Raw genomic sequence first — 10,759 nt, forward strand, 5'->3', positions numbered from 1 at the left:
GTCTTTGGTGGATCTATCTTTGGTGGATTTGCTTGGATCTCGTCGTTGATCATCTACATTCGTGTGTCTTGGGATTGGGTCCTTCCGATCAATGTTATTTTTCATCGGCGGCGGTTGTTGTTCTGGTGCGTTGGTCCTATAGAGCCTTAGCACGACGACTTTTCGACTGTCTACTACAACAAGCTGTGCACGACTTCGGCGATGGAGGGGTGATGACGGCGGCGCACCTTTGGCTCACTTCAGTCACTAGTGGGGACAGGGCCTATAGTCCCGACCCGTAAGGGGCTTTAGTCCCGGTTCACCAACCGGGACCAAAGAGGCGGGACTAAAGGCCTAACCTTTAGTCCCGGCCCTATTCCAAGCTGGGACCAAAGGTGCTCCACGTGGACGCCTCGGAGCGTCCTTTAGTCACGGGTCTTAACACGGACCGGGACTAAAGGATCCGTCTGTTTATTTTGTTTGTTTGACCCAAAAAGGTACCTTTTTTATTTATTTTTCAAATTTTATTTTTGAATATTCTTTGATTTGTTTTTATGTTTTATTTCAATTTTTAAATCTTTGATTTATTTGACAATTTAATCTCTAATCACCCATCCTCACTGCTCTAGCGTAGATTACTCATTTCAAATCGTCTAACTTCTCGGCCGGTCACCCATCCTTTCATTGCTTCAGCCCGAGCACGCTTAACTTCCTGGTTCTATCGCCCCTAGTTGCCAAGTCTGCACTTGTTGTTCTCCTGACAATAGTAAGCTATCAATCCTAAACAACCTAGGGTTTGATGTCATGTCACATTATTTAATTTTTTGAATTCAAACAATTAATAAAATAAACAAAATAAGTAATAATAATAGTGAATTTCAATGAAAACAACCTAAAGATTTTAAATAAAATTATGTTTTCTTATTTTTGTGGAAAAAACTTCTTTATGAGGTACGTATGTATACACATTGTTCACACATATAAACTTCTTTATTTTTTCTTATTTTCTCTTAGTGGGGAGATGCTTCTTTATGAGGTAAGTATGTATACACATTGTTCACACTGTTTGTGGCATTAAATAATGTGTGCGCTTTGTTTGATAAATAAATCTGATTTAATGAATGATGTGGACCAGCATGCCAAGATAGCATGCAATACATGCGCATGACGAATGAGTAGCATTATATGGTATAGGAAAATCAAGATTTATATATTGTGCATTAGTATTCAATATATTCTATATAAATGATACTTGATTTAATGAATGATGTGGACCAACTCGTTTCAGTGCTTGTAATCGTCATTAGATGGTCTACAAATCTAGATATAATTTTTATTATTTCTATTGTCCGTTGTGCTGATTGAGGATGAATAGATCCAAAATTTTCTCGCAGAAAAAAGTAGTGTGTAAATGATTTGTCCAGTATTGGTGGTGTGACACCAGTACAGGTATTGTGGTGTTGCGCAATACATTATTGTTGAGCCGGAGGAGAGTAAGTATTCCATTTTCAATTTTAGAGTGGCAATTACATGATTTTCAAATACAAAATCTAAAAATTTAGGAGCCTTATTTTTCCCAGTCGGAACAGGGCCGGGGATTTCTTGGTTCATCATGATCTTTACTCTCTTTACTCTAGGTTTGCATGCTTTCATACTCTCTTATCGTCTGTGGCTACATGTTTGATATCTTTTACTGTTTACCTCCGTTGCATCACCCTACGTCATTTTTCCACAAAATATTCTGCCTCCACCACTAAAAGACGTAGAGTTGCGAGATTCTTTTAAAATGAATTGGAAAAGCTCCAGTAATTCGATCTTAGGCAGCTCTCTGTTATAATTTAACCGATTTGATGCTCTAATGCCTGGAATAGGGGACCCGCATGTCATATCTCACACTCTTCGTTTCATATTGTAGTTTATAAATATTTTTTCTAAAAGTCAAAGTTTATAATCTTTGACCAAGTTTGTAGAGAAAACTAATTTCATCTATAATACAAAATTCATATAATTAAATACACCCTGACACATGTTTTCATATTGTATATGGTTGGTACTATAGATATAGACAATTTCATAAAAGTTGGTAAGTTTGACTTTTAGAATAATCTACAAGCACAACATTATGAAACGGATGGAGTAATAAGTGAGTTATCACTTTTTCAAAAATAATAGGTGAGTGGTCGAGAGATTTTGCGTTTTCTTACAGCTTACTGATAGAACAAAATTAATACTCAATTATTGTCCCTCTAAATATTAGTTGTGGAGTGCCATCCACTTTTCATGATGAACATTGCGGCAAAGGTTGTCGATAAAAAAGATAAGGTTGCTTGTGCTAAGATCAAGTCGGATGGAGCAGGGAGAGGAGGCCGGCACCATTTGCTATGGTAGAGAAGGATACTTCCAGTTCTATTGAGCTTGGTGGCATTGGTTTGTGTCATCGACGGTGTGCACGGTGCGTCCGTGCTTGAGCCGATGGATGTGGAAGTGGGAGGGAATTTTTCAGGTGGGAATGAGACCAAGGTTTTGATTTTCCGTTTGTTTATTATTATTACTAGTAGCCTTGCACGTGCACGCACGTCTCTATAAGATACATCTTATGATTCAGTTGAATAACACTTCTTTGATTTTACATACACAATAGATAGTATATAATACAGACATATAATGTGTCATTTATTTTTAGTTTGGCTAATCTATGAGCACCTGGCATGAACACCAAGGGAAACACTACATTGCAGCCACAGACTAATGGTATCCTGACTGCAATACACGTCTCAACTAATGTCTTATTAGGAGATACATCTATTCCCAATCAAATGCATCCTGACTGCATGTCTCTTATACTGCCATGTTATAATTCTGGATGCTAGTGTAAGAAAATGACAACAACAAAAAACAACCAAGGTAACATTCTTCAGATAACCATACTTTCAGAGGTTCGAGACCACATTTTCAGGCACTAACAGCTACTGAGAGTAACGTTGTTGAATGTAATTTTTTTTCATTACATGGTGGCTGATCACAAATTACATAAAATAGATGATTATGTATGTGTGAACCTCATGTACTTTGATGGTAGTGTCACAAATTGCAGGTTATACTTTCTGTCCCCAAGAGAATTTACAAAGATACGCCCAGCAAGGCAGCATAAATGTTGGATTTGGCAAAGTCAGATGCCAAGAATGCACTCATACATTTTTAAGGCAATGTTATTTCCAACCAAATGGCATGCACGATGGTTGGCCCTTTTACCCTGGAGATGAATTCATCAAGATCATCTTGTAGACCACCATCACTTTGTTTTGCCTACAATTCCAGTATGTACAAATACAACACCATTCAGCAGGATGAACATGAACAAAACAGAAACTAAAAGACAAGTTTGGAGTTGTACATTTCAAACTCAAAAAGGATCTTTATCTATTTTCTAAAAAGATTCCTTTATAGTTTATTTTTCCCGGTCAGTAAAAGTAAGTAGGAAGACAAGATTAATGTGGAAGTTTTTTTTTCTCTTTCTCTGTTCTTGTGAACTGCATGAGTAATAAAATAATTTATTTTGTTTTAAGCACTAAAATGTTACTTGAGCACACAAGCGATAATATTTGCATTCAGTTTATAAATCATGACAATGTTTCCTTTGATGGAAACCATGTGTGCAATATATGACAGTTTTATAACATGAGTTGCATCAGCAAGGAAAGTAATATGTAATTACAGAGAGCTACACCCATATATGTCATCTCAAAATCCATATTCCAATGAACTGTCATTGTTTTGCTCTCCTTCCTATAGTATTTATAATTCTCTTGCAGGAAAGCTTCACTAAACAGTTGAAACTTGCAGGTACCATTCAAAAGAAAACTCGATACATGTTTTTTCTATGCATTGACTATGGCTAAATATCTAATCATTAGCTAAAAAACTCTGAATGTGACAAGCTCATATAACCAAATTATACCGTATGTAGTAACATAAGATACTTTGCATATAGTTGTTGTAAGTAGCATGGTCGCTAAGAAAATAGTGTTAACATCCATCCACATGTGAACTTGAGTCATCGGAGGAAATAGAACTTGAGTTCGTATAGCCACTCAAGTTTGAGATATCTGCACACAACAATGTCCACATGATCAAGCTTGCTGGAACAAAATATCTCTATACATAATAAAGCTAGTGTGGTACAATTTGGAAGTAAACTTATAATGACAAGGCCATATATATGATTATTAAAAAAAGGAAAGTCATACCACACAGCTATATACAGTGGCGGAAACAAGCCTAGGGAAAATGGGGCTATAGCCTTAGGTGTAGTGACAATAGTCAGTGTAATATCTTCTTACGAAGTACAAAAAATTTCTAAACTACACCATTCAATCTAATTTAGCCCTAGGCGTAACCCATGCTAGTTCCGCCTCTGGCTATATATATGAATTTCGACAGCTAATATATTTTGTTTACATGGCACTGTGAAGGATAAGAGGAAATACATTTATTTAACATCAAAGTGGTAAATCACTTGTTACCACTATAAAGCTGAAAATGTCAGAGTCAACTTTAAGACCCATGCATATGGCTCCTATATCATAGCACCATAAACATGATTTTCCATATCAGTCAGAACATGATTTTCGGTTATATTCACTGCATAAACTGTTACAATGGTTGAAGTAGTGCGATTATCTCCATAATACATTAGTGATCTCTCAGTAAAAGATGTAGGAGTATACATACCAGGAAAACGTGAGTGGGCAAAATCACCCAGCTAGATTATGGGCTTATCATTTTTCGACACAAGCTCCACATAATCACATGTTGTGTTCACATATTGATAGTTAAACATGACTTCATGATGGCCATCAACAACAGAATCATCATAGCCATCACATTGTTGTGGTCTTCATGCCTTAAACATTTGACTACCATTGTTTTAAACATCCCTATTTTACATTCTACTACTGTTAAAATGCAGAAGGCACTGTTTTGCTTCATTATCGAGAACAAATTGAACAAGCAACACTGTTTTGCTTCATGATTTTCGTATGAACCAGAAGGCACCTGCTCTTAAGGAAGGATCTACTTGAGCTACATAAGGCTCCATGTTCTCCTAAAATCCTTGAACTTTTTTTAAACTAAATCCTAGGAAAGTTGAAACAGGAAGTAAAGAACCTAAGCATAGAGGATAAAACTAATCGGAAAAAAGAGAATGTTCAAGAGTCAATAGTAAAATCAAATAGGTCATGGAGATTTGAGAACACCTCAACTTTGCACCATCGAGAAGAATACACAGATCTTCTGTCCAGGAAGCTTGTCCTCGTCCACCATAACTTTCTCGCTAGATAAAGCAAATTAATTCAACAAGTATTTTTTTTGAACAGAAAAAATTATTCCACTTAAACTTGGTGCATAGGTAAATTGCTGCTCACCAAAATTGAAGCAAAGTAAGCGGCTTGAAATGCCGAGACACTAACATCACGCCCAGCACCAAACTTCTGGATTCGCGGTAAAGGACCTCCAGTTCAGCAGCATCATAATCCCTTCCCTCAAGAGGATGGATCTTAGTCTAACAGTCAGACTCAATAATCATACACAGCAAAGCAGCAGCACCAGCAGGCCGGCAAGCACACGATGACAAGCTGTCAAGAACACCCACACATCACACATAAGCAGCAAGCAGGGTGGGAGGAATGGGTGCAGTAACCTGGCCGGCGACGGGATTCCTGGCAGCGGGGAGGAGGTGACTCGTGGAGGCGATGGAGGTGAACGGTGTGGGCCTCAAACCGGCATGGAGCAGAGGGCTCCGCATCGCCGCGCGATCTCCTTCGTCGGCGGCCGCCCTGCGTGCACTCACGTCGTGCTTAGAAAAGAGCCCGGTGTGACCAGAGAGGCGAGGGATGCGGGAGCCACCGCGTCGGGGGATCGCCCGCGGCCTAGTTACTCCGCGTGCAGCCACTTCGCCCTCATGGAGAAGACTGATGCAGCCCGAGAGTCGAGGGGGAGCGGGCGCCGCCGTGTCGTGAGATCGGGCGCCGCCGCGCCGTGAGATCGGGCGCGACCCCCTTCGCTAGTGGCCGCCCCATGCGCGTCCACTTTGCTTGCTTGGAGGAGATTTGCCTGGCCAAAGTGGTTAGCGCTATATTTGGGATGATATTAAGAGGTTAGCGCTAATTTAGAGATGAGATTAGTTGGCTGCCGGGAACCTTTTATTCGCTTCTGCTTACCGTGGATGGCAGAGTTTTCGTTCGTTCATTGAAATTCCTAAACGCACTTTTGATGAGGGTTGATTATTATGTGGATGGTTAGATCTAAATGAGCGGGTCTAATCATGTGGCTTAGATTTGTTGGGCTTTCTCTGTGTACGTCAGTCTGGGTGCACCTAGTGATGAATGTGTTGGATTGTTTATTAGTAGTAGAGATTTCTCCTTTGAAGGAGACGATCAAAATTCGGTTATTCGAAATATTAGTAAAATCTCGGACGAAATAGAAAACCTAAAACTTGAATTTTAGAATAAATTGGAATCAATCGGAAAAAAGTTTAACAATCCAACATAACCCAGAGCAGTACGAATATAATGTTTAGGCTCAGCCAGCCGCCCCAGGGCCCCGGCTCGAGGGGGCCCTCAAGTCTGCCTGTTAATACAACTGGGCATGTGCTACAATTTGTAAAATGTTTAAACTGGGCCTACATTTTTGAGGGATCGATCGACCAGGGGGACGAGAGCGGATTGTGGGGCGGATCGTGGGGTAGTGATTTCGTCGATCGGTTTACATCACACATGACGAAAATCGCCTGCAAGCTGTTCGCCTCTTTTTTTCCACCGATCGCCTCACAGCCTCATCTCCCGTAGGTTGCAGCGGCCGCAAGGCAGTGGATTGCGAAATCGAGATAACCACGCCTCGCCATGGCGCCGCCGATGTAGCAGCTCCAGCCTACGCATCATCACAGCTGCCGATGTCAGAGTTGTCCTATAAGGAGTATGTCTTAACGAGGTCCCAGCTTTTTTTTGCTCCGCATACCTTCGCGTCGTCAAGGCTTGACGGGTCTGTACGGGGATAAGTTTGCTGCACTACTTGCCGAACTGCCGAATCCAGGTATGTATATACCATTTAGAACTGTCGATGCAATGAAAGTTATGTAGCTTAAAGTTTTTTGCATCTTAGCTGAGTAAAATTGTTTCATGAAAGGCAGTGTTTTCATGTACTTGCAATGTGAATTTACACTTAGTTCTGTCCTAAAAAAAATACATTCACTTTTTTAAAACCATCAAAGAAATATCAAAACAATATATAACTACGTGGTTGATTTTGTCGGATTAATTAGTAATAGTTGAAGCTCCCGCAAATAAGAATAACTTGACAATGCTAATAAGCAAACGAATGTACAAAGAGTAATTGAAGAATCGTGACCAAACAATTATTCTTTTATAGTAATCAATAATAATTCCTATTGCATGTTTTATTATGTTGTACAGTAAGAAAAACATTTCACAAAGTTTATATTGAAAATAGCTTTTTAAAATTCAAGGGGTCCCGGGTTTTAGTTTTGCTCGGGGCCCCAAAATCTCAAGACCGGCCTTGAGTTGGGCTTGGCCAAAAAGTTCTAGTTGACTGAATTCCTGAGGCCGAAGAACGCATATAGAGGCCTGACCGTGTTGGATTTGTCTAATGGAACATAAAAATTGCTAAATCTCAGTCCATGTAACCCCACGCAAAAATAAACGAGAGATTGCTAAATCTTGGTCGATGTTATATTCATTAAATCTTACGTGAAGATTTACTTTACTGAGACTTTGTTAAGTCTCGGTCGACTCACTCAAACATAAAACTCTGAATGGGACACCTTTTTCTTTAGCCTTTTCCTACAAAAAATAATATATCAGAATTTTAAAAATGCAGAGGGTCCGCCCAAGCACGCTAAGATTGCACTTTCTCAATTAGCGCTGCTTTTCCTTCCTTTTTTCGAAGAGGCAGGCCGCCTCCGATAGATGTGAACGTGGTGGCTTGTGCGCCGGCGATCGATCGAGTTAGCTTGCTTTGCTTGCCACGATCGATTACCATGCACAGCAAACATTCTTTCTTTCTTTTCTTCGCCTCCATGGCTAGCTTCCCTCCAAATCCATTTACCCTCCCGCACAAAGATCCCTAAACCTTTCCTCACACATGACTCCATGAATGTAGCCTCACGCCCCCTTACACATGAATGCATACACGATTAATCCCATCCAACGATTTCCTAGTTTTACAAGTTTCGAACAAGCCATGCATTCCATCCATCACCATGCCATGCCAAGCACCTAAATAAATACACGAGTACGCATCATGCCAACCTTCCCAACACATCTCATCTCTCCCGGCCGCAGTTCACAACCACCATCAACCAAGCAATCCATCCATCCATCACAACGTCCACCACGTTTCCCTGCCTACGCTTCCTCATGGCGGCCGCCACCAACACCAAGCAGAAGCAGCAGCAGCAGCCTCCGCCTCCGGCGGGAGGACAGCCGGTGGTCGTGGACCCCAAGTTCGAGTGGGCGGAGAAGGCTGGGGGCTACGTGCTGCGCATCACCCTCCAAGGGTTCAAGAAGGGTGACTTTCGGGTGCAGGTGGACGGCGCCGGCAGGCTCACCGTGAGCGGGGCGAGGCCGGGCACCACCCCCGGATCCCTGCACAAGGTCTTCCAGCTTCCCTCCACCGCCAGCCTCGACGACATCGCCGGCCGCTTCGAGGCTGGCGTGCTCACGCTCACCGTGCCCAAGCGCGCGTACTCTGGTGTCCCGGCGCCGACAAGCGTCGAGGAGATTAAGAGGGATAAACCTGGTGTGGTCAAGGATGACGGTGCCCCCTCCACCCCCGTCGTCACGCCGCCGGCAAACAAAGACGTCGCCGGCGAGGAAAAGAAGGCGGCCGGCGGCATGAAGTCCAAGGAAGAGATCGGCAAGGAGGAGGATGTGTCCAAGAAGGCCATGGACGAGGCCGCGATGAAGGCTCAACAGCAGAAGCAACCGGAAGAAGCCAGCAAACAGAAGGAAGAGCAGCAAAAGCTAGCACCAGAACCAGAGGCGAAGAAGGAGCAAGAAGTGAAGCCTAAGGCTCCCCAGGCGGCAGCTCCGGCGGCACCCGAGAAGCCGGCGCAGAAGCCGGAGGTTTTCAATGGCGAGAAGGCGAAAGCGGTGGTCGACCAGGAGAGCCTGGCGGCGGTAGTGCGACGGCGCAGCGAGGAAGAGAAAGCTAAGGCTGCGGCCGCTGCGATGGAAGCCAAGGCGGTGCTGGAGAAGAAGGCCACGGCGTGCGGCGGCTGGAAAGAGCGCGTGGCAGGGGGGCTGGAGCAGCTGACGGACATGAAATGGGCGGACAATGTGGTGGAGAAGGCAAGGAACAACAAGGAGGTGATCGCCATCGCCATCGCTGCTTTCTCGGTCGGCTTCTTCGTCTCCCAGAAGCTATTCAGGAAGTGAGCAGCAATACATATGAACAAACATGTCACGTACACGAACAAGTGGGTAAATGTGTACTGAAGTAAAGTTATTTGTGTGATTAAAGTGTACATTTACAGCCGAAAAAACATGTGAAGTTATTTGTGTAAGCAAAGTATGTACATTGGCGCAACAATCATATCTGGCTACAACCGAAGTTGGCAAAAATCTTGGTATGTACAAGAAAAAAAAAACTACCAGAGGTTGCTATACTCATGGCACATACTTCCACCGTCTTAAAATTCTTGTCTTAAATTGGTCAAAAAATAGATGTATCTAAATATCAAAATGTAACTAGATACATTCATAATCACACAAATTTAAGACAAAAATTTTAAGACGGAGGGAGTACATAGCAAAAGTCAGTTTGTGTGTACATAAAACCATGGTTCTCGGCCATCCATCACCGACTCCGATGATTAGTTGCATTTTGGACCATGACTTCGTGCCGCTGGAAGAAGCAAGAGTAGGAGAACCCATTTAAATGAAGAAGTGCTCAAACCATCACTAGTAGAAAATAGGGCTTTGGTTCGGGCCTGGCCAGCCCATCAGTCCCGGTTCTTTACGAACCGGGACCCATGGGGGGCATTAGTCCCGGTTCATGAGCCCAAGGGGCGACCGGGGCCTCGTGGGCATTGGTCCCGGTTCGTGTGGACCCATTTGTCCCGGTTCTAGGCACGAACCGGGACCAATGGGCCGCGCTCCTGGCCCACATCCATTGGTACCGGTTCATGCCTTGAACCGGTTTAGAAGGGGGGCTTTAGCTCCGGTTTATGCCACGAACCGGGACAAATAATTTGCCTATATATACCCATCGCCGCGGCAGAGCACTCTGTTTTTTCTGGCCGACGAGGGGAGGGCATTTGGGTGCTCTATCTTACCTCCTATGCACATGAGGTGTTCGATGAAATGCCCGAGCCACACTAGTTAAGCTTTCTCCTCTCGAAGCTCGACCTCGGAGCTCCATTTTTCCCGAGATTTGTCTAGATTTAGCGGTTCGTCACGCCCCGTCCCCGTTTTCACTGTTGGGGCACGTCCAGGTGTACGTCCGCAATGTCGTGTGCAAGCTCCTCCGCAGACAGTGAGGTAAGTCGATTTGGATTTTCGGTTGACATTGGATTTGGGGATTTCTCATCTAGGGTTTCGCGGGATGGGCCGTAATATGCGCCTTTCTGGCTCGTAGGTGGATGGTTGCTGGATTGTGCAGTTCCAATCCGAATTTTTCATTCCCAATCCAATTTATACGGCCTTGAGGAGCGCTCGAATCACCGTTGCCCGGGGCATGGGCTAATTCCTGCTCGTCGTGTGTC

The 10,759-nt window shown here is 43.3% G+C and overlaps 1 protein-coding gene and 1 long non-coding RNA gene across 2 annotated transcripts; one reads left to right on the forward strand and one right to left on the reverse strand.

The window, feature by feature from the left end:
• Positions 1-2,958: 2,958 nt before the first annotated feature.
• Positions 2,959-6,081, reverse strand: LOC123412909. Its single transcript, XR_006613627.1, has 4 exons — positions 5,403-6,081; positions 5,235-5,311; positions 3,938-4,085; positions 2,959-3,285 (listed from the first exon to the last, which is right to left on the reverse strand). It is a non-coding gene; the product is annotated as an uncharacterized LOC123412909 (long non-coding RNA).
• A 2,145-nt stretch (positions 6,082-8,226) lies between these two features.
• Positions 8,227-9,606, forward strand: LOC123410681 (translation initiation factor IF-2-like). Its single transcript, XM_045103621.1, has one exon. The coding sequence runs from the start codon at positions 8,412-8,414 to the stop codon at positions 9,429-9,431; it is 1,020 nt and encodes a 339-aa protein (XP_044959556.1). The 5' UTR covers positions 8,227-8,411; the 3' UTR covers positions 9,432-9,606.
• The last annotated feature ends 1,153 nt before the right edge of the window (positions 9,607-10,759 follow it).

This window comes from Hordeum vulgare, chromosome 7H (assembly GCF_904849725.1).
Source record: "Hordeum vulgare subsp. vulgare chromosome 7H, MorexV3_pseudomolecules_assembly, whole genome shotgun sequence".
Lineage (NCBI taxonomy): Eukaryota > Viridiplantae > Streptophyta > Magnoliopsida > Poales > Poaceae > Hordeum > Hordeum vulgare.